At 59.3% G+C, this 22,246-nt stretch overlaps 1 protein-coding gene across 4 annotated transcripts in view; it reads left to right on the forward strand.

Moving 5' to 3' along the window:
• Positions 1 to 19,111, forward strand: part of EPHA10 (EPH receptor A10) — a 41,664-nt gene extending 22,553 nt beyond the window's left edge. The window contains exons 6-17 of one of the 4 annotated variants that reach the window (XM_077844703.1): positions 2,316 to 2,449; positions 4,974 to 5,052; positions 8,863 to 8,971; positions 12,494 to 12,555; positions 12,670 to 12,795; positions 13,447 to 13,632; positions 14,069 to 14,130; positions 14,347 to 14,550; positions 14,737 to 14,886; positions 15,087 to 15,280; positions 16,255 to 16,410; positions 16,532 to 19,111. In XM_077844703.1, coding sequence (XP_077700829.1) covers positions 2,316 to 2,449; positions 4,974 to 5,052; positions 8,863 to 8,971; positions 12,494 to 12,555; positions 12,670 to 12,795; positions 13,447 to 13,632; positions 14,069 to 14,130; positions 14,347 to 14,550; positions 14,737 to 14,886; positions 15,087 to 15,280; positions 16,255 to 16,410; positions 16,532 to 16,646 — 1,577 coding nt within the window. In that variant the 3' untranslated portion in view covers positions 16,647 to 19,111. Of the gene's footprint in view, positions 1 to 2,315; positions 2,450 to 4,880; positions 5,053 to 8,862; positions 8,972 to 12,493; positions 12,556 to 12,669; positions 12,796 to 13,446; positions 13,633 to 14,068; positions 14,131 to 14,346; positions 14,551 to 14,736; positions 14,887 to 15,086; positions 15,281 to 16,254; positions 16,411 to 16,531 lie in introns of those variants that run through there. The other 3 variants (XM_077844702.1, XR_013350263.1, XR_013350264.1) reach the window with 3 other exon arrangements.
• The last annotated feature ends 3,135 nt before the right edge of the window (positions 19,112 to 22,246 follow it).

The raw sequence follows: 22,246 nt of genomic DNA on the forward strand, positions 1-22,246 counted from the left end.
GCCCCATAAATATTTTTTTTATTTTATTTTAAGTAGGCTCCAAGTCTGGCCCGGAGCTCAGCACAGGACTTGAACTCATGACCCTGAGATCAAGACCTGAGTTCAAAATTTGGACACAGGGGCACCTGAGTGGCTCAGTCAGTTGAGTGTCCGACTCTTGATTTTGCTTCAGGTCATGATCTCAGGGTTGTGAGACTGAGTCCTGCATCAGGGCTCTGAGCTTAGCAGGGAGTCTGGTTGGGGATTCTCTCTCTCTCTCCTTCTCCCCACCTCACCCTCTGCCTCTCCACTTGCTCTCGCTCTCTCACTCTCCCTCTAAAATAAATAAATAAATCTTAAAAAAAAGTCAGACTCTTAACTGACTGAGTCACCCAGGTACCCCTCTATATTTTCTCCAGGAGATAGATTTATTTATTTATTTATTTATTTATTTATTTATTTATTTATAGATTTTATCTATTCATGAGAGACACACAGAGAGGCAGAGACACAGGTAGAGGGAGAATCAGGCTCCCTGCAGGGAACCCGAGGTGGGACTGGGTCCCAGGACCCCAGGACCACGCCCTAAGCCAAAGGCAGGCACTCAACCACCCAGGCGCCCCTCTCATTTTCTATATGACAAATTTTACTTATTTTCTTGTTCTAGGACTTTTATAGTTACAGGTTGTACATTTAGGTCTATAATTCATTTCATTCTAGATTTTATATGTGGTGTGAGGTAAGGGTCCACTTCATTCTCTTGCATGTGGATAATCAGTTTTCCCAGCATGGTTTCTTAAAAAGAATGTCCTTTCCCCACTGTAGGCTTGGCACTCTTATCAAAAATCATTTGACTGTATATGTGAAGGCTCATTTCTGGGCTCTCTAACCTGTTCAGTTGGTCTGTATTTCTGTTTTAATACACAGTGACAAACTGTTTTGATTATGGTGGCCTTGCAATGTTTTTGAAGTCAAAAAGTGCAAGGCCTCTAGCCTTGTTTTTCTTTCTCAAGATCATAGTGCTATTCATAGTCCTTTGATTTTCTATATGAATTTTAGGATTTCTTTTCTATTTCTGCAGAAAACACCTTTGAGGTTTTGATAGGACCTGAACTGAATTTGTAGGTCATTTTGGGTAGCAAGGATATTGTAACAATATTAAGTGTTCCACTCCATAAACACGATGTCTTTCCATTTATTCTTCTTTAATTTCTTTCAGCAATGTTTGCTCATTTTTTGTGTAGTTTATTCCTAAGTATTTTATTCTTTTTGCTGCAATTATAAGCGAGATTTTTTTTTCATTTCCTTTTCAGATCATTCATTGTTAGTGTGTGGAAACACCACTGATTTTTGCGTGTTGGCTTTGTATCCTGCAACTTTGCTGTATTCACTTATTTCTAACAGTGCTTTTGTGGAATTCTTAGGATTTTCTCTACATACAAGATTATGGATTTTCTCTATGTACAAGATTATGTCACCCGCGGACTGAAATAACTTTACTTCTTTCTTTCCAATCTCAGTGCCTTTGGTTTCTTTCTCTTGCCGAAGCTCTCTGGCTAGGACTTCGGTACTATGTTAAATAGAAGTGCAAGCGTGGACATCCTTGCCTCGGTCCTGATCTTCAAGGGAAGGCTTTCAGTTTACCACCTTTGAGCATGTTCATTGTGGCTTTTCATATATGGTCTCTATTATGACGAGGTAGTTTCCTGCGGTCCCTAGTGCGTCCAGTGTATTGCCTCTTGACCAGACTGTTAGAAGAGCTAAGGAGGTTGTTTATCTGCCTCCTGTACTCTTTAATGTCTCCAAACCACAGAAAGTGTAGAAAGAACCTGGAGAGTTAGAACCAGCCGCCACTAGGGCTGCTGGAGGGCAGGGGGTGGGCAGGCAGCAGGTGGCTTGCCCGCGTCCCCCCCCTCCTCCCAGAAGCAGAAACAGGGCGAGCTGAGAGCTGGGGGGTGAGCAGCCTCCCTTGCCTCCGGTTTCAGGACTGGACAGCGGAGGCCACGCCCCAGGAGCCTCTGGCCCCGCCCACCACACGCACGCCCCGCCCCTCGCGTGCATACCCCGCCCCTCGGCCCCGCCCCTACCCACACGCTCCGCCCTGGCCCCGCCCCTGCCCGCAGCCCCGCCCCTTGGGCCCGCCCCCTGCCTGCAGCCCCGCCCCTTGGCCCCGCCCCCGTCCGCAGCCCCGCTCCTTGGCCCCGCCCCTGTCCGCAGCCCCGCCCCTTGGCCCCGCCCTTCCAGCCCCCTGCCCCTGCCCCTGCCCCTGCCCCTGTCCCGCGGTGGCATCCAGCGGTGGGATCCCGCGGAGACCCCCCCGCCTTCCTTACTTTCAGCGCCCTGGGAGGAGGATGAGATCCGCAGGGACCGAGTGGAGCCCCAGAGCGTGTCCCTGTCGTGGCGGGAGCCCGTCCCCGCCGGAGCCCCGGGGGCTAACGGCACCGAGTACGAGATCCGATACTACGAGAAGGTGAGGCGGGGTCTGGGGCGGGACCTGGGGCTGCCTTCGGGGGCTGAGGTCGGTCCCCTCGGCGCCTCTGCTTCCTTCCCTACCTTCTCTCTGCAAAAGCCTCCTTACCTTCCGTCGTGAGCAAATCCCCGGCCTCCTAGGTGGCCTCCCGCTGGGTGCAGGGCGCGGCCGCCCACCTGCTGGTCCCCCCTCGCTCCTCACCACTCTGCAACCTCCATCGTCACCGCTTTGCCTGCTGTTTGCAGCCCCCTGAGAACCTTCCCTTGGAGGCCGATGCAGGTCTCCCGTGGCCAGACCCCATACGTGCAATTTTGAAACCCTATTTTATTTTTTATTTTTTGCAACCCTATTTAGAGAAAGAATGCAGAAATACCATATTGTTTCAAAATTCACGAAAATGTATGACCAAGGGGAGGCGTCCCCTAGAACTTGGCGGGTGTGCTGCTGCTGGTGAATGTCTAACACCCTGGCCTCCAGAGCAATGAATGAATGATGAATTCTTATTACAATTTTACTGATACACAGGGTGTGTCATACATCGTTTTACAAATGAGAAGAAAAGATACACGGTGCTCCTTATACAGCCAGTGGGTCCTTATAGAATGCTTTTCCCCATTTCTGCTGACTTCTTGTATCTCTGTTGTCAAATCTGTGGTTGCAGTTCAGCCTCGACTTGACAAATGGAGCTATGTCCCGACCCACTATCTCTTTGCCCCATACATTTATTGTCTCTAAATGTGATATGTAGAGTTAAGAGTGTTTCTCACCTTGGTGCAAATTTTATTCATCCAAGCGAAACCTTGCTTTCATCTTCAGCATTTCATGTGTCAGAACTTCACTCACCCCTTAGTGACTCCGGGGACTTCTTGGCTGAATCAGATAATAGTTTTTGAATACTGGAAGTCTACTGAGAGCTGTGAGTTGGGGGGTGGGGCGCAAACACGAAGGAGGAGGGACTCCTGAGTCACTGCTGGATGATCTAGGGGGCAAAGGTGCCACCAGCTGAGGAGGAGGAGCAGGTCTGGGTTAAGAGGGTGAGCTTGGGTTGGCCGCGGCAGTGTTGGCACCTCTGGGTGGGCTTTGTGGGTCTGCAGCTCGAGGCAGAGGCCTGTCCTGGGAGAAGGAGAGGTGGGGCCTTTCAGCATAGGGCTGGGAGCTGAACCGACACTGGGGGTGGGGTTGTCAGGGCATAGAGACAGAGTCCCGAAGCTGAGCTGGCTGGGTGCTCCAGGCCCTAAGGGGGTGTGAATTTGAGGGAACAAAAACCCTTGAAAAGAAAAGCAGAGTCTGTACAACAGGAGCTCTGTTTCAAGGGCTGCAGGGGCATCGCCCGGAACCCAGGGACCACAGGTGTCGGAGGCTGCTCCTCACCTGCACTTCTGTGTGCACACCAGTCCTGCGTCCTCTGCCCGGGGGCTTGCTCAGGGCACGTGACAGCTGCCCGGGTTGGCAGCCTTGCCTCTTTGCTCCGCCCACTCCCACCCCCCTCGCCAGTCTCAGAGGTCCCACCTGCAGCCACTGTCTCACTATCTTTCCATGGCCATTCAGATACCTGGAAGGGAGATGCTGATTGGCCCAGTTTCTGCCCCAAGCCTGAATACGGTGGCCACAGAACTGGGCCATGTGATGACAGGGGGCCGTGGGAGTGGCAGGGGCTCTAATAAGGTGGGAGGGCGGCGGGCAGAGACAAAATGATGGCTGCGTCTCCAGGACACAGCATCAGACGCGCTGGCGGTCGTGTGATATAGAGATAGAGCACGCAACCTGAAGGCATCAAGACGGTGTCATTCTGACCCTTCCTTGATGTGACTGTCACCTACCAAAGACGAAAGAATTGCTGTTGCGAGCGCTGTACGTAGCCAGGCCTCTAAAGAGCCTAGCATAGCAGCTGGCAGTGAGCTGACACTCACTCCGTGACAGTTGTCACTGTCCCCACTGTCCAGTGGGGGCCTCAGGCGGGCTCTCTACCTTTCTGTGCCGGATTCCTTGTCTGTGAATTCGTGACTTGCAGGACTTTGTGAAAACCAGATGACAAAGAGAAGGAAAAGCTTTTGTGAGCCGACAGGGGCCGGGCAGGTGTCAGGCCTTTTCTCATTCCTCTGAGGCATCGGGCCCAACTCAGCCTCTGGACCGCCAGTGCCTGATGTCCGTCCCCAAGAAGGGGGTCTAGTGTCTTCTCTAAAGTTTCTCTTACTGCTCTTAGCCTCAGGGACTGTTGACTGCAGGTGGGAGCCTGGATGGAGAGAGGGGTTGGGGAGCCTACGGAAGAAACCTGTGGGGACCCTCCCCAGACTGTGGAGGGTCCTGCTGTGAGCTCAACTAAGGACTAAAGGCACTTCTCCACCCCCCGCCCGCCCCCGCCCCCCCATCATTCTCCAAGCAGCTCGGGTCTGGCCCTGGATCCAGGCCTCACATCTTGGTCCTTCCTCAGGGTCAGAGTGAACAGACTTACTCCACGGTGAAGACAGGGGCACCTGCGGTCACTGTCACCAACCTGAAGCCGGCTACCCGCTACGTCTTTCAGATCCGGGCGGCTTCCCCGGGACCCTCCTGGGAGACCCAGAGCTTCAATCCCTCCATTGAAGTGCAGACCCCAGGGGAGGGTAAGTGGTGTGCGTGAGTGGGCAGGGTCTGGGCAGGGAAAACTCTTCCCCGGATGGGGCTGGGGTGGGGACACAGCCTGGGGAGGGGGTGGTTATCTGTGCAATTAAGGGAGCCTGCAGAACGGTTTAATGACAGCCTAAATAATTAATGAATTTCGAATCCACCCACTAGGGCCTATTCATGCCGTGAATTAAATGGGGGGCCTGTCCTTGGGGAGCTCACGGAGTAGGGGCTGCAGAAGCCATGTCTCAGCTGTGGTCTCCCAGCCTCTCAGGACCTCCCATGTCTTCTACAAACATCCCGTGCCCTCTCCAAGATTCTTGCTATTTTCTTGGGAGGAGGTTTAGCCTCGTGGTCCCTTCTTGCTCTGACGGCTAGATTCTTTCCCGTTCTGCTTGTCCCTCTCTGCCGTGACATAGACTCAACCGTGGGATGCCACCCCTTTCCCCACTGGGCCTTGGAGTGAGAAGCACACATCACTGAAGGTTGGGGACACAAAGGGGTTGTGCTACAGCCATAAACAAAACAACACAAAGCGAGGATTGCCTGCGTTCCATGGGGGGAGTTGTATGGTACGCGAATAATTTCTCCAATAATGCTGTTACCTGGACACATGACAGAACAAAAGCTGAACATCAGATACCCTGTGCTACCTGCTTGGTCCCTTCACCTCCGTCCCCTGGCTCCTCTTCTCCCCCAGCCACCCCCAAATCCCCTTTCATGGGGAGAGATGAGCTGCTTAGCTGTGGCTTTGGTGGTTTTGCCTGCTGCTAACCCTGCCCTCAGGGTCTCACCTCTATCTGCCTCGAGCAGTTCATGAAAGTATTTTCCTGGACAAAGGCAGTTCCCCCTAAGAGGCATTCTGACACCAGCTGTCAAGATAATAATTCTTTCCAACCTGCTACATGAGTCTAATCCAAGATAGGAAGAGCTCTGAGCCCAAAGGGAGGTGGAGATAAAATGTTGAGGGAGTTTGGGTTCTGGGAAGAGAGACAGCACTTCTTGCTCGAACGCCTGTCTGTGCCAGACCTCGGCCAGGTGCGGGCAGGGGGAGATTAGAGCCCCGTCTTGAAGGCTGGGGAGCATTCGACGTGTGGAGGTGGGCAGGGAAAACATTTTAGGTAGAGGAATCCCATGCGAGCAGAGGCGCCCAGGTTTGGCTGGAGCGAGGGAGGTCGAGGCGGGAGCTGGGGGCTGTTAGCTGGAATGGGCTGAAGATTTCCGTTCACCTGGTGCTTCTCGGTGAGTAGACACTGCTCGGACCCCCGGCCTCCTGTGCTGTGGCCCTGGCTCTGGGGGAATAGGTCTCCCGGTCTGCAGAGCCCTTCCCCCAGTGAGCCGGGACCCTAACGCAGGAGCACGATGAAGGACCGTATCAGCTACCCACTGTTGCATAACGAGTTACCCCAAGGCGAGGGGCTGCAAACCGCAGACATTTGTTCTCTGGTGGTTTTTGCAGGCCAGGCCTCTCTGGGTGCAGCTTAACGGGGCGCCACTGGCTCAGGGCCCCTCGTGCTGTGGTCATCTCAAGGCTCGGGTTCTCACAGGCTGTTTTTTGCTCGATGCACGCAGTTCTCCACCCCTTGGGCTTCTCCCTAGGGCTCCTCATCACACAGCAACTCGATTCTTTCAGAGACTGCGAGTGAGGGACTGGGGTGGGGGTTTCTTTTTTTTTAATTTTTTTTTTAATTTACTTATGACAATCACACACACAGAGAGAGAGAGAGAGAGAGTCAGAGACACAGGCAGAGGGAGAAGCAGGCTCCATGCACTGGGAGCCGGACGTGGGATTCGATCCTGGGTCTCCAGGATCGCGCCCTGGGCCAAAGGCAGGCGCCAAACCACTGCGCCACCCAGGGATCCCAAGGGGTGGGGGTTTCTTTCTTTTTTTTTTTTTTAAAAGATTTTATTTATTTATTCATAGAGACAGAAAGAGAGGGGCGGCGGAGGAGGCAGAGGCACAGCCAGAGGGAGAAGCAGGCTCCATGCAGGGAGCCTGATGTGGGACTCGATCCAGGGTCCCCAGGATCACACCCCAGGATGCAGGCGGTGCTAAACCGCTGCGCCACCTGGGCTGCCCCGGGGTGGGGGTTTCTTAACCCAAACCATCTCTCTTGTCGCCTCATCTTGGAGGTGACATCCTATCCCTTTGGCTGCCTTCTATTCATTAGAAACAAGTCACTATGTCAAACCCACCCTTGAGGGACTGAATACCAAGAGGTGGGGAATCCCTGGGCGCGTCTCAGAGGCCTGTCCCCGTGGACACTGCATCTCAAACAGTTCTTGGCAGCTCCACCCACCTCGGGCCCAGCCAGACCCCGGGTCCCGTCCACACCTCTGCAACCGTGGGCTCTACGATCCCCTCACTGACCTTGGCCTTGTTGGTCTCTGACCCTCCCTTCCTCTTCTGTCCCTTGTCACGTGGCTGTGACATCCTCCTAACAGCCGTGGGGATCTGACCTCATCTCCCAGCTGTGAGCCCCCTCCCCGCCCCCTGTGGCCCAGCCGCCCAGCCCCTGCGGATCCTCCCCTAGGAAATACCCCTCCCCTCCCCCTGTTGACCCTCGCTCCCTGGACGCTGCGCTGCACCCGCCCTGCTTGTCCCTGAGCCTGGAGCCCGGAGCTGGCCCGAGTCCTGTGTCCCACGTCTCATCTGGTCTCAATGGAGTCTTCAGGGCTACGCAACATCTTCCCCATCCTCAATAGTTTTCCCAAACCGGGACCCCTCCTGGGCCCCTCCTGCCCATCCTTGCTGCCCACCCACCAGCAGATAGCATCATCCTGTTCCCCTGGGCCAGGAACTCTGTCTGTGGCTCCCTGGCTCCCCGTCACCCTCAGGATGGTGTCCCGGCTCCCTGGCCTGGCATCCCAGGCCCTTCAGATGCTGTCTTGCCCCCCTGGTTCCCTTTCTCCTTCCCCTGTCCAGCCTCACATCTGGCCGCTCTGGGCCCCCACGCAGCCTGTTTTCCCAGCGCCACGGGGAGGCTCTGTGTTTCCCAGACCTAGCGTGGGCGCCCCAGCACCACCAAACCCTTCCGGGCTCCCAGGCCCAGGGCAGATGCCCCACCTTATCTGCGAATCCTTCCTCTCAGGCTTCAGGAAGACACGGGTGAGCCTCTGCTCAGCTCTCTGTGTCTGTTCATTCTGCAGCGAGGACTTTGTCTCCCTCCCTGGTCTGAGCACTCCTCTGGGGCAGGGATTCTGGGCCATTCATCACTGTGTCCCGAGGGCTGGCGCCAGCCTGTCATCCACATGTTGGATGGATGAATAGAGGGATGGAGGGATAGATAGATGGGCTTGAGAGCCTGGGGTCTTCGGGGCCCCTCTCTTGGGGAAATAGTTCACAGTAGAGGCTTTTGGAATCAGGTTCAAGTCTTAGGTTCACCATTTATTAGTCGTGGGGCCTCGGACAAAGCAGGTGACTTATATCAATGTCGGTCAACCCAGCTGTGAAATGGAGACAACACGGCCTGCCTGGCTTGTTGTGACGGTGCAGGTGCGACGGTGCAGGTGCAACGGGATGGTTTAGTTAAGGCCCCGGGGCACAGGACCTTAAATGTTAACTCTTACTGTAACTGCCTGCGGCTGGGAGCTCCGTGAGTGGCCGCTCCCCCTGCAGAGCTACGGTGTCCAACTGAAAGGCGACAAGGGAGGCCCAGGCCTGCCTGTCCGGACCCTGGGGTCCTCTGTCGCACAGCTGGAGCGCAGTGGAGGCGCCCGAGCCTGGGAGAGGAGGAAGCTCCCTGGGCCCCGGGGCTCCCCCAGGAGCCTGGCCCTCTGCCTGCCTCAGCCTCCTGCTTTACCCCCAGCCACCTCCGGGCCCAGGGACCACAACCCTGCGGTCGTTGTCACCGTGGTGACCGTCTCAGCCCTCCTGGTCCTGGGCTCCGTGATGAGCGTGCTGGCCATGTGGAGAAGGTAGGTGGCTGGTCCCCGCGTGCCTGGCTGACTCCCGGTGGGTGGGGTCCCCGTGCCCACGGACGGACGTGTGCTCACGGCCCCGCGGCCTGTACCTGCGTTTGCACACGTGCAGATTTGCACACGCCAGCATGCTGCGGTGCAGATCCAGGCCCCTCCCCCACTCCCTGCTCCTGCGGCAGCCGCTGCAGCTTGCTCAGCCTCAGCCGCTCTGGGATGAAGGGGATTTAGCTCCTTAACTCATTAAATGTCAGAAGGCATCACTGAGGATGGAATCCAGCTCCGGCTGCTCCAGTGCGATTAGGATTCTCCAGAGGCGCTCAGAGGCCCCCAGCCCCTGCCCGCAAGGGATCTCGAGGCCCTTGAACACAGGCAGAGGGAAGAAAGGCAGAAATTGTGTGTGTGGGAGGGGGGAGGACAGGAGGGGAACTCATACACCAGCCCCCCACCACCACCCCCTGCAGAAGGAAGCCTGCAGGAGAGTGGGCAGAGAAGGGGGATGGGAGGAGGGGGAAGGGTGGGGAGCTTGAGTTTGGTTCAGAGAAGATTCCAGTCCTTTTGCACGCAGCGGAAACCTCATGGCATGTATACCTGCCTCCTCCCCGGGGCCACACGTGGTCCCACACAGAGGTGCCCGGCTGGGGCTGAGGTCAGCAGACTTGGGGGCCGGAAGGTCTGCATGTGATGGGCTGGAGCGAGGGCGGGCAGCAGAGGAGAGGATGGCTGCTGGGGAGCCCTCTCCTCCCCTCAGCGTCTCACTGCCTGTGGGTGGGCTGCAGGGGCAGCTTCGCCTCCGGTGAAGCGCTGAAAGTGACCGAGGAGGGGAGCGCCTTGACCGGCGGTGCAGGAGCCCCTCTGCCTGGGGCCAGGACAGTCAGGGGGGCAGGGCAGGAATAGGGAGCTCCTTTCTGGGGCTTAGACACCCGTATTGGGCCTGTTGGAAAAGCAAGAATGGACAGGAGCTGAGAGCCTCTTGTCCTGGCTGGGGGCTCAGGGGCTCAGGGGCTCAGGGGGTGCAGGAGGAGGCTCCTCACACCCCTCCGGGCAGGGACAGTGCAGGACAGCTGCCCACGAGCACCTGGGAGACAGGTGTGCTCAGGCAGATAGCATAAGCCGGGGGTCGGTCTCCACACCTGCTCGAAATCCAATGGCACAGAAATGGGCAGGATCTGCGGGTCAGGTGCTGATGGGCACAGGTGGCGGTCCTGCGCCGCTCGGGCTGACATCTCTGAGTCCCTGCAGTACGGGCTGTGTGCGGGGTGTCCTCCTCTCCGCCTCCCCTCCCTGCTCCACGCTGGCTCATCCCACTTCTCGCCAGAGGGTGCTGTCCAGGGGAAGCTTCTCGGGTCCTCTGCGACTCCTCCATTGGCTCAGCCTTGCCCCCTCCTCCCCACCCGCCTTTCCTGGATGCTCTCCTCCTTCGTGGAGGTCCCGCCACCACTCTGGGGACTTCAGTGGCCCCTAGACGACCCGTCCCACCCCCTGGCTTCTCAGTTCTTTGGCTTCCTCATTCCCAAGGACCTTGTCTTCGTTCCACCTCCACCTTCCTCTCCCATTTCCTGCCACGGACCCGGCCATCACCCCGGGTACTGCGTCTGGCCCATCCGCTTATGCGCCGCAGGTGGCCTGTCCTTTCCACTTGCCCCCTCAGCCATATCTGCTGCACCTGCTCCTTCGCTGCATCATGGGCCGCCTGGCTCCTGGTCCCCAGGTCCGCACACGCAGCTGTCTCTGCGCCCATCCGCTCCCTTTGCTCGAGGGAAAGTGCTTTCCTCTTAGCCCTCCCTGCTGTGTTCTGAAGCCCACCCCTTCTCTCCATCGCAGGCATCCTATGTTCCTTTTTTTTTTTTTTTAAGATTTTATTTATTTATTCGAGAGAGAGAGGCAGAGAGAACACAGGCAGAGGGAGAAGCAGGCTCCATGTGGGGAGCCTGACGTGGGACTCGATCCCGGGACTCCAGTATCATGCCCTGGGCTGAAGGCAGGTGCTAAACCCCCGAGCCACCCAGGGATCCCCTACTATTTCTAATGTCCCCCTCTGCCCCACATAACAGCGGACACTTATGGAGTGCTTAGTAAGCTCCGCACACCTGTGCTGTGTCAGGCGGGGCTGTCTTTATCCCGATTTTATTAAAGAGAAATCTGAGCCACCCAGTCCTGCAGCTACCGAGTGGGGGGATCTGGGAAGCCTGTCCCTGCGTGAGGCCCCAGAGCCCGTGCTGCTGACCACCATCGTGACCACTTGATCCTAAATGACAGCCTTTGCCCCCATCCCATCTGTCTAGAAACATGACCCTCTCGCCATCTCCCTCCCCTGCTCCACTTTTTCTTTCCTTCGCTCCTGTGACGTCCGTCGCCACCCCTGATTTGCCTTCTGTTTCCCTTCCACTTGTCTGGTGGGTCTTTTGTGACCTCCTCCATGGCCTCTTCCTCCTCTCCACCCGGCCTCTAAACGTCGGGATCCGCAGACTTGTTCACAGTCCCACTTCCCAGGCTCTGTCCTCTTCCTGGACGATGCCCCAGCTCCCGCACTGGAGCTCCAGAGCAGACCTCTCCTCCAACACCACCCCCCCCCCCGACCTTCACGTCTAACTCCCTACCCTGCACCCCTCCCTTCTTATTCCGTGGGCTCTGCAGACTCCCATAGGCTGGGCTCGAGTTTTTCCTCTCCCCGTCCCCATAAATGGCACCACCGCCAACTGTCAGGCAACCCAGAACACCAGAGCCATGCCTACCTTCTCCCTCCCTCCTCCTTTCTGCCTCCTAGCAGGCTCGCAGCCCTGCGGCCCCAGCACCTACGCATCACTTGAGCCCATGCTCACGCTGTAGGCCGACCCACTGCCAGGTCCTGCAGGGACAACAGCTACGCCAGCGTGGTCTTCCTACAGTGCAGATTGAGTCACGGTGCTCACCTGCTCAGCGCCCCCGGGGGCTCTCCTCTGGGCCAGCGAGGCCCTGCTCAGCAGCCCCTGATGCCAGCCGGTGGCTCTGTTGATGGTGACGCAGTCCGTTGGTCCATGGCCACCTCTGCCTCGGAAAGCCATCCTGGATGCTCTGGGACGAGTCAGGCCCATCTGCTATGTGTCCCCCCAGCACATCGCCCTTCTTTTCCACTTGGACCTGTGAGCGGGCTTGCCACTGACCCTCAGGGCCTGTTTCCCTGGCTAGACCGTGGCTGCCCATGAGTGCCAGGGCCGCCCGATTGCTCACCTGTTCTCAGGCAGGCGGCTTGGGTTCAAGGTCAGGGGGTATGGATTCGGGTGCTTCGGGAGTTGCAAGAGTGTGCAATTGTGGCTCCGAGTGCAACTAATTAGGAGTGTTGATGGGGCTGAGGAGTTAGGTCTGGGGCTGGCATTGTCTGTCAACTGCGGGGAGGAGCTTTCAAAATAAGACAAGAAGGTCCCTCCGCGAGGGCACAGACCTTAAGGGTCTTGGAGGGATAAGGCGCTGCCACCCTGGGCGCTGGTGAGAGGGGAAGGGCTGGGGCCGCGTGGCTCAAAGCATGACTCTGCACCTCCCCAGGCCCTGCCCCTACGGCAAAGGAGGTCAGGACGCCCATGACGAGGAGGAGCTGTATTTCCACTGTGAGTTGTCGCCTGGCCCTTTCGTGGCCCTCTTCCTTGCCGCCCTTTATAACCCCTCCCGCCCCCGGCCGACCCCCTTCCTCCAGCCCACCCTTGTCTCTCCCTGCATTCCAGTCAAAGTCCCCACCCGCCGCACGTTCTTAGACCCCCAGAGCTGTGGGGACCCGCTGCAGGCCGTTCATCTGTTCGCCAAGGAGCTGGATGCAAAAACTGTCACACTGGAGAAAAGCCTAGGAGCAGGCAAGCCGGGCAGCCAGGAAGCCTTGTCCATCCCAAGAGCCCCCACCTGCCCCCCGATCCCACCTCTGCCCCCAGGCCCTCCCTCATTGCCTTCACCCCAGTCCCAGCCTGCCCAGGAGGGCCAGCTCCGCACCAAACGGGACCCGCAGCCACCAGGTTACGGGGAAGGGGATGGCGGAGGGGTCTGCGATCCTGCCTTCCTGCCCTCTCCTGGTGCCCCCGTGCCCCTGTCACTCTAGCCCTGTCCCGGCCAGCCTCTGCAGGCTGCCACTGGCAGAGGTGTGGTCCCAGGCCTTTGTGGCTTGGGGAGGAGCATTTGCAAACTTGGGGACCAGACACACCTGAGTGCTAGTCCTGGTCTACACTGCCCAGCTGTGTGACCAAGGGTGCATGCCTCGATGCTCTGAACCCGTTCCTTGTCTGTAAAACGGGTACGACAGCTGCCTCGTGCAGAGCCGAGGTGGCGACTTCGAAGCCCGCGTCACATGGCTGGTACTCAGTTCACTAGGTTTGAACTCGGGGGCTCTGAGCCCCAGGCCACGAACCGCCCGCATGATCCAGAAGCTGCTCGCCCTGCCTGGGTTGGCGGGGCGGGGGGGGGGGGTGGTGAGTGAGCTCCAGGGGACTGTCTGAGGTGCTCTTTCCCCACAGGGCGCTTCGGGGAGCTGTCCTTCGGCTGCCTGCAGCTCCCCGGCCGCCAGGAGCTGCCCGTGGCCGTGCACACGCTGAGGGACGGCTGCTCCGACTCTCAGAGGCTCAGCTTCCTGGCCGAGGCCCTCACCCTGGGTCAGTTCGACCACAGCCACGTGGTGCGGCTGGAGGGTGTCATCACCCGAGGTAGGGCTGCGTGCTCCGGAAGCCTGGGGGTGGCAGGGGGGCCCCTAGGCCCTTTCCCCAGCCCCTAAGCTGCCCAGTGTGCAGACAAGGCTGCAGCTTTCTTTCACTGACTCAGCCCTTCTGACCTTGAACGACCTTTCCGCCCTGCAGTGACGCTGTGGGAATGTGTCGCTTGGACCTCGGGTGACCTTTCCTAGCAGACTTATTGCAGCTCCTCAACCTTGGCCCCGTCCTCCTCCAGATGTCCCCTCTTCTGTTCTTTGGCCTAGGGGATCCTGGGGCATGTGGGAGGCTGGCCGGTGGCCGGCGGGGGCGGGGGGGGGGGGTGGGTAGGGGGGAGCGGGCAGGTGGGAGGGGTAGGGGGTGGGAGGGTGCATGTGTGCGTGCAGAGGGGAGCAGGCAACTTAGAGTGCGCCTTCCCTATCCCTGGGCACAGGAAGCACCTTGATGATTGTCACCGAGTACATGAGCCATGGGGCCCTGGACGGCTTCCTGCGGGTGAGTGGCCTGGGCCCCAGGGGCGACCGCTGACCCTGTTGTGCTTCGTCCCTCACTTTTCTCCTTGGGGGGACTGGCACTCGGCATCATTCCCCAAAAAGCTGCCCGCTGGCCAGGCCGAGCTGGTGGGCCCCGGGGCAGAGCCAGGGAGGGCCAGCTGGCTTCCCGGGGTCACACAGCCCCAGGGGACTGAATGTGTGGCCCTTCCGCCTGCAGCGGCACGAAGGCCAGCTGGCGGCTGGGCAGCTGTTGGGCCTGCTGCCCGGGCTGGCGTCGGCCATGAAGTATCTGTCGGAAATGGGCTACGTCCACCGGGGCCTGGCAGCCCGCCGGGTGCTGGTCACCAGCGGCCTTATCTGCAAGATCTCCGGCTTTGGACGGGGCCCCCGGGACCGCGCAGAGGCTGTCTACACCACCATGGTGAGGCGTCCCTGCCCCTCCACCCAGTTGGCCCCAAATAAGTGCCAGTGTGGACACCACGGGGTGCCTTCCCTGGAGATGCAGCTGGGAGGGTGGCAGGTGGGGCTGGATCTGGGGCTCCGTGAGGTGGGCCCCTGGGTGTGCGGGCCCGTCCCTTGCTGGCCCTGACTTGCCCCCCGCCCGCAGAGTGGCCGGAGCCCCGCGCTGTGGGCCGCCCCCGAGACGCTTCAGTTTGGACACTTCAGTTCTGCTAGTGACGTGTGGAGCTTTGGTGTCGTCATGTGGGAGGTGATGGCCTTTGGGGAGCGGCCCTACTGGGACATGTCTGGCCAAGACGTGAGTGACCTCAGGGCCCACCCCCCCATCCTCTGCCCCTTGCCCTTTGACCTCTGGGCCCCAGGCCCCTCTTCGCTGTCCATCCACTTGCTTCCGGTCCTGCCCGGTCCCTGCCTGGGCTCCCTCGGATGGGCTGTGTGCCTGTGCTAGAGGGACTTCAAGCTTCCTGTCTGCCCCTCACCTCCACCTCCGCGGCGCAGGTGATCAAGGCAGTGGAGGACGGCTTCCGGCTGCCACCCCCCAGGCACTGCCCCTCCCTGCTACACCGACTGATGCTCGACTGCTGGCAGAAGGACCCGGGCGAGCGGCCCAGGTTCTCCCAGATCCACAGTATCCTGAGCAAGATGGTGCAGGACCCAGAACCCCCAAAGTGTGCCACGGCCACCTCTCCCAGGTACAGCTGAAGCCTCATTTGTCCCAGGTACACTCCCGTCTATCCCCAACCACCAGATACGGCCGACCTCTCACCTCTCCATGGGTGGCCTCCCTGCATGGCCAGGGTACAACCACCCCCTACCCCACCTGGCCTACCCCACTGGTCAACCCCACCTGGCCTACCCCACCTTGTCTACACATCCTATCCCACCTCGTCTACCCCACCTCTCTTATCTCACCTGTCCTACCCCACCTGTCCTATCTCACCTCATCTACCCCACGTGGCCTACCCCACCTACTCTACCCCACCCTGGCCTACCCCATGTGGCCTACCTCACCTGTCCTACCCCAGCTGTCCTACCCCACCTGTCCTATCCCACCTCGTCTACCTCACCTGGCCTACCCCACCCCAGCCTACCCCACCTGGTCTACCCCACCTGTCCGACCCTACCTCGTCTACCCCACCAGTCCTACCCCACCTCCTACCCCACCCCAGCCTACCACACCTGTCCAGGTATGACTGCTTACCCAGTTGCCCTAGATAAATCTGATATTCTTCTTGCCTCAGACACATGTAAATTTTTATCCTTATTAGTCACTCTACTTGTCCTGGGTTTTGCCTCACACGTCCCGTACAGTGACCACCGACTATAAAATGAGTGGAATGAGCATTAGTTGTCCCAAATATAACATGGGTCACCTCCCAAAGCATCCTCCCAAAGCATCCTAGGTAGGAATGTCCTACCCTACCCAGGCGCCTGGCCCATATACGCCCAGGACCTTTACAGGGCTCAGGTGCAACCTTCTCTCTACCTACCTGCCCAGGTATCTTGCAGCCCTCACCTGCTCTGGTGATGCCTCGCACCCCGTGGAGCCAGGTCTGCCCGGGGGCTCGGTCGCCCATCCTTTCTCAGCTGGCCTCTCCTCAGCAGAGCGACCAAGTCTGGGCACCCATCCTTGCTGCGGACTGACTGCAGCTCCTCTGCTCCCCAGGCCTCCCACCCCACTGGCGGACCGTGCCTTCTCCACCTTTCCCTCCTTCGGTTCCGTGGGCGCGTGGCTGGACGCCCTGGACCTGGGCCGCTACAAGGACAGCTTCGCTGCAGGTGGCTACGGGAGCCTGGAGGCCGTGGCCGCGATGGCTGCCCAGTGAGTCAGGAGCCCGGGGCCCTGCCCCTACCTGCCTGGGAGTCCTTCCCTGTCCTGGCGGTCGGGGGCGGAGAGCTGAGGGGGGTTTCAGCCAGCTGGGTCTGAGCGGCCCTTCTTTCAGGGACCTGCTGAACCTGGGCATCTCGTCGGCGGAACATCGAGAGGCCCTCCTCAGCGGGATCAGCGCCCTGCGGGCACGGGTGCTCCAGCTGCAAGGCCAGGGGGTGCAGGTGTGAGCAGTGCGTCCTTGCAGCCAGGACCCCTGCCCTGACTCGGACCCCGGCAGGCTGGGCCCCAGCGGTGTGGAAGTGAGCACGCTCTCCCTGCACTGCGGCCCAGAGCTTGTTCGGGACCACGGTTCCCCTCATTTCACTGCCTAGTCCTCCCATTTGCCCCAGTCTGAACACCTTGGCCAGAAGGGTTAAATCCCTGGGGAGAACCCCTGAGCTACTAGCAGGAGGAGATGCCGGGCCTCAGGGACCAAGGGGGACAGGACGGGGAGGGAAGACGTAGCTTTAAATCACCTGGTTCGTGTTTTTCTGTCTTCCACACCCACTGGGTCCTGGGGCCCACCCCAGGGGGTGCCCCTTTTTCCACACAGACCTCTCAGCCTATTGGCAGCATGGGTCCCTAACATGCTCCCATGAGACCCAGCAGGGACCAGAGCTGCCTGGCGGCCCATCCTGAAGGGCCTGGAGGGGCAAGGTCCTCCGCTCCCTGTGCTTGGGCTTGGCCCTGTCTGCACACTGGTGGTAAGGCCCAGGCCAAGAAGGTGGTGCTGAGCTCAGGGGCTGGACCCCAAAGGCCCTAGACTCAGGAGCTGATTTCTGCTTCCCTTGTCCTTGGGCCGACAGCTCAGGGTGAGGGTGAGGGTCCTGGCTAGGCCATCATGAGGTTCTGGTGCTCCCCTGAGACCCAGCTAGGCCTCCCCTGTGCATTCCTTTTATAAATTCAACTGGTCGGGGTGGGGGGAGGGGGGACATCTGAGAGGAGCATGAGGGGAGATGTTTTCTCCCCGGAGAACCTGTGAGCTTTGCTCTCCAGCCTCAGGGGATGGTGAAGAGACCCTCAGAGGTGGACCTTCTCTCTCTGACAGGCTCCGAGCCACACTGTGCAGATAGGAAAGGGGCAGGGCGGTCAGAACCCATGCCCCCGACTCCCAGTCCGGGCCTGGGCCTGGCTCTGGAGAGAGAGAGAGTCCTTGGTCCTACCTTGTGATGCCAACTCCCTTCCCCGAGGTAGCCCAGGGGTACTCTGAGGTGGCCGCCTCTCGCAAGCTGTCTCCTGGGCACCACTCAGCCTCCTGTGCAGCACCCTCTCCCTCCAGCTTCTGGGGGACTCTGGCAGGAGTGGCCACCCTGGGCTAACCCCAGAGTTCCTGACCCAGAAGGGCTTCCCCGAGGTGGTGGAGATCATGAGGCCAGGGCTCTCATAGGACGGCAGGAAGGCTGCTGGATCTGGCCGGGATTCCAGGGGCTGGGTTGGTCCCAGTCACCCCTGACCTATGCCGACCCTGGACTTGGCTGCGTGTGGGTGGGGGTGGGATGGGTGGGAAGGAGGAGCCACAGGGGGAGAAGTAGGGGGTGAACAGATCATCGAGCTGGCCCGTGGAGGGCTCAGCCTAGGTGGGCGGAGAAGCTCAGGCACTGAGAAGTACGGGGGTGGGGCAAGGGCACCTTCCAGAAGTGCCCCGGGCCCCATGGGAGACCTCGGGGTCAGTGGGCCTGTGGGCCCGAGGGCAGATGGACACCCTCGTGATTCGCACACGTGCACCTGTGTCTGGAAAGGCTTCTCGGCTGAGAGGCTGATGCAGAAGTTGAAGGAGGCTTTGGAGGTGGGGGTGGGGGTGTCCCTCCTGAGGGCAGGGTGGAGTTTTGTGCAGGCCGAGAGACGCAGGGCCTAGGACAGGAGGCCTCCAGGCAGAGGGACTAGCATGAGAAGGAGCCTGGGGGCGGGAAGATGCAGCGGATTTTTGGGGAGCGCCCACGGTGGGGGACAGTGCCTCACAGCAGTGCCTTTGGCCTCACCCTGCCAGCAGCAGCTCTTCTCTCCTTGGGGCCCCTCCCTCTGCACCCCCCCTCCAAGCACCTGCCCTAGCCAGTGATGTTGAGGGAATGAGGTGGGAAGGGGGAGCTTGAGATAATGCTTCCACCTTTGATGGGGCTGGAGGGTCCGGTCCCTTTGCCAGCTCCCCTCTGGGCTTGCCCCCTCCCCCCACAAGCTTGGAAAGGACCTGGCGAGAGGACCAGGGGCCCCGCCTTGGGTGGAGGGGGCCTCATCCCCATCTCCAGCTGCAGCAGTCATGCTCTAAAGGTCCAGGGCCCCTCCCCATCCCCTGGCTGTGCTGTGGAGGGGCCCCCTGGCTGTGTTGGCAGGACTTCGGTGTCCAGGGTAGACCTCCCCTCCCCTAAGGAGTGAGGTCCCACAATCCTGAGGGGTCCCAGACCTCTGCCCTGCACAGATGCGGGCTGATGGCTCCCTGGGAGCCCTCAACAGATCTATTTTTATATGGAACTTGTTCACTGGACAGAGGGAGGTGGCCTGCAACCCTCCAGCTCCCCCATCTGAGCCCGTCCAGGGAGGGAAGGGGCTGGTGGCAGCATGGCTGGGAGGGGTGTTTCCTTTAACTCCGGAGATGTTTTTATATTTCGTGGGTTCTATATGCAGGACAAAGTAATAAAAACTTGTCTGTGATAAGGTACCTCTTTCAGTGACAGTTGCTTGACCTTTAAGAGCTTATGTGGGAGGGTTTCTATCGTCCCGACCCGCCCTGCGGTGTCGCCAGAGTGTAGGACTGAGGTCCCTCTGTGGAGAGACGAATTGAATGGCCCTTGCCATGATAGGTCTCTCAGTCTAGGGAGGGTGGCCTGGGAGCGTGGAGAAGGATGTCACCTGGTCTCGGAGTAGTAAAGCCAGGAAGGCTTCCCCCGGCAATACCCGGGTGGGGGCCCTTTTCTGAGATGCACGGGATACACGGGGAGGGGAGCAGGTGGGGAGGCGTCGGGGGCGCGAGGCGGCAAATGACACGCTTGGTTTGGATGTGTTTGGGGTCTTGTGGGTTGTGCAGGTGGGGGTGCCTAGGAGGTGGCTGGGTGCCGGGTCTGGAGCTTGGCACAGACGCGGGCTAGAGGTGGAGCTTTGAGGGCGTGGTTCCTGGGGGTGGGGGCAAGGGGCAAAGCCAGGGTGACCTGGGCCTAGCAGGGGGGAGCCGAGGGAGCTCTGGGGAGACAGCCGGGGACAGAGCCCGCGGGGAGCAGTGAGCCATGGAGGGGAGGAGCCGTGAGTGTGATGTGCAGCGTGGAGAAGCCACGTGAGCAGCAGGTGTGGGAGGGCGGTGCTCGTTCCCAGGCCGCAGCCTGCACGACAGAGCTGGTCATCCAGCAGGCCCGGGATTGGGGTGCGGGGCTGGAAGGCCCACATCAAGGTGTCGGCAGGGTGGGCTCTTCCCAAGGACTCGGGAGGACCCGTCCCAGGCCTTTCTGCTTCTCCCTGCGTCTGCACCCCGCCTTCCACGTCCAGATTTCCCCTTTCAGAGGCACACCAGGGGTCCTAGCCTGGCCCATCCTAGTGACCCCACTCTAACCTGATGACCCTGTAAAGACCTGTCCCTGAATAGTCCCTTTCTGTGGTCCCGGGGTTAGGACTTCCACATACGGATTTTGAGGGGACATAATTCAACCCCTAGTAGTGGCCTTAATTGTGGGGGACAGAGCCGGGTGAGAGGATGGAGGAGGGGGGTTGGGGAATCTTTTGGGGTGTGCCACAAGGGAGGAAGGTGGGATGAGACAGTGATCAGAGCCAAGCGGGGATGCGGGCTGAGTGCTCGCATGTGTGCACACACGCACACGTACCACGTGAGCCCTTGCCTTTTCCGGCTTGCTAGAGCCTCTGCGCTCCCTGGACCGGGCTGTGCGTGTTCCCGGCTTGGAGAAGGTGTCTTATTTTCTTGCCTCGTCAGGCCGCGGGAAGTGCTTCGGGCTGGGGTGCCGGGGTGCTGGGATGGTGGGGTGGTGGGAAATAAGCCCCCTTTCCTCCGTTCCTGTGCTCAGAACCAGTTGAGCGCCGCTCGCGGGGGCAGACGGAGCCCAAGGCAGCAGCTCCTTGATAAGGCTGACTGCGGGCTGTTGCTTTACCATGTTTCTTCGAATCTAAGATGCCGTCACCGAGTGTGAGATGTACCACTAGGAAAACATCAGAGCCAATTCGACTGTGTCGTGCCATCTGCTTGGAAGCTGCGTCCCAATTTCGGAGATGTTCAAATGTATAAAACGTACATCTTCGGTGACTGAGTCGTGCTGTATCAGGACAAGGTGCCTTTCCCCGAATTACACCCACCCAGTCCCAGTCCCAGGCTGAGCCAGGAAGCTGCAAGCCTCCTCTGCACGGGCAGCTTTGCCCCTCTCCCCAACTTCCTGCAGGGTGGGGAGACCAGTGTGCACCCTGCTTGTGAACAGGCCGACCTGGGGGACAGGCCAGGTGGCTCCAGCTCAAGCAGCTTAGCTTACTCCATTCAGTTAAGTGGCTTCTTCTCCCCGGGGCAGTGGGGAGGGAGGAGGTGGGGGCGTCAGCAGTGTTGCTCCACCGACGACGTCTGCCTCAGTAGAGGCATGGAGCTGAAGAATGGGGGGACCCCCTCCGACACTTCACACTCCCCGCACACTGTAAGCGCTCACTAAATGTCACTGTTAGCAAGGCGTAAGGCAACGGGTCGACATGCGCATGTGCTTGGGGATCGAAATGCTCATGTCTGGGCAGCAAGGCTGCTGACGCGGCGTGACCAGCTATTGGGTCACTCAGTGAACCCAGCTCCCACGGGGTGGGGGGCAGACACTAGGAAGTTAGGACCTCACTGCCTGATGGGGGAGTGTTAAGAGCATGAAAGGCAGAGCAGTAGGGATAAATGCTAGGTGTCCTGGGAGTCCAGTGACCTTCCACCTGACCTCGTCCCTGGAGAGATGCAGGAGGGCCCGGGGAGCGGGGGGGACGCAGGGGGACCATGTAGCGCCTTCACTGCCCTTACAAAACCACAGCTGAATTCTGGACTCGGGTCCTCCCACCTCCCCCTTCACATGGCTCGGGACTCAAGGCCTCCTCGCTGTATGGCGCCTTCTCTTTAAACCTCTTGGTACCTACCCTTGGCCATCTAGACTCCCCCTTCTGCCAGCATCTTGAAACAAACAAACAAACAAACAAACAAACAAACAAACAAACCCTGGCTAATCTCCCCAGGGTGCCTCACAGCCCATTTTAGTAGCCGGGCCCCCTGGGGCCTTGGGGCAGCAGAGAAGAGTCAGAAACGGATTCATAGATGACCTCGTGGTGCCTACCAGCACCTTGTGGGCAGGTTATGGTTCTCACGTCTGACTCCAAGGAATGTGCTTTGACTAAGACTGCTTGAGGAGGTTCAAGAGAACTAGGAAACCAAAAGGAGGTTTCCCCACCGCAAGCACCTTACACCCCCTCCCAGATATGTTGTCTCCGGGCCCTTCTCCTCCCTCGCCCACCGCATGCATCCCCAACAGTCGGCTGGGGCACGGTGAAATATTGAGAGACAGGATTTGCAGGGGTGTATCCATGGAGGGTGCCCTCAGCCTCCACCCGATGGCACATGGTGACACATGGCCCTGAAAATCTGCAGACGGGGAGCTGGGCTCTTCCCAGTATCTCAGTGCCAAGGGTTGTGCTATGTTCTCCACCATATGCATTATCTGAGGCATCATCGGAAGATGCCAACTACATAGACCCTGATGTCGTCGAAGGGAAAGACGATGGCAGAGTGTGGAAGGCAAATGAAGGGGGAGGGGCTCGTTTAACCCGAGGGAGGTGCCTCGGCGGG

Source organism: Canis aureus, chromosome 13 (assembly GCF_053574225.1).
Source record: "Canis aureus isolate CA01 chromosome 13, VMU_Caureus_v.1.0, whole genome shotgun sequence".
Taxonomy (NCBI): domain Eukaryota; kingdom Metazoa; phylum Chordata; class Mammalia; order Carnivora; family Canidae; genus Canis; species Canis aureus.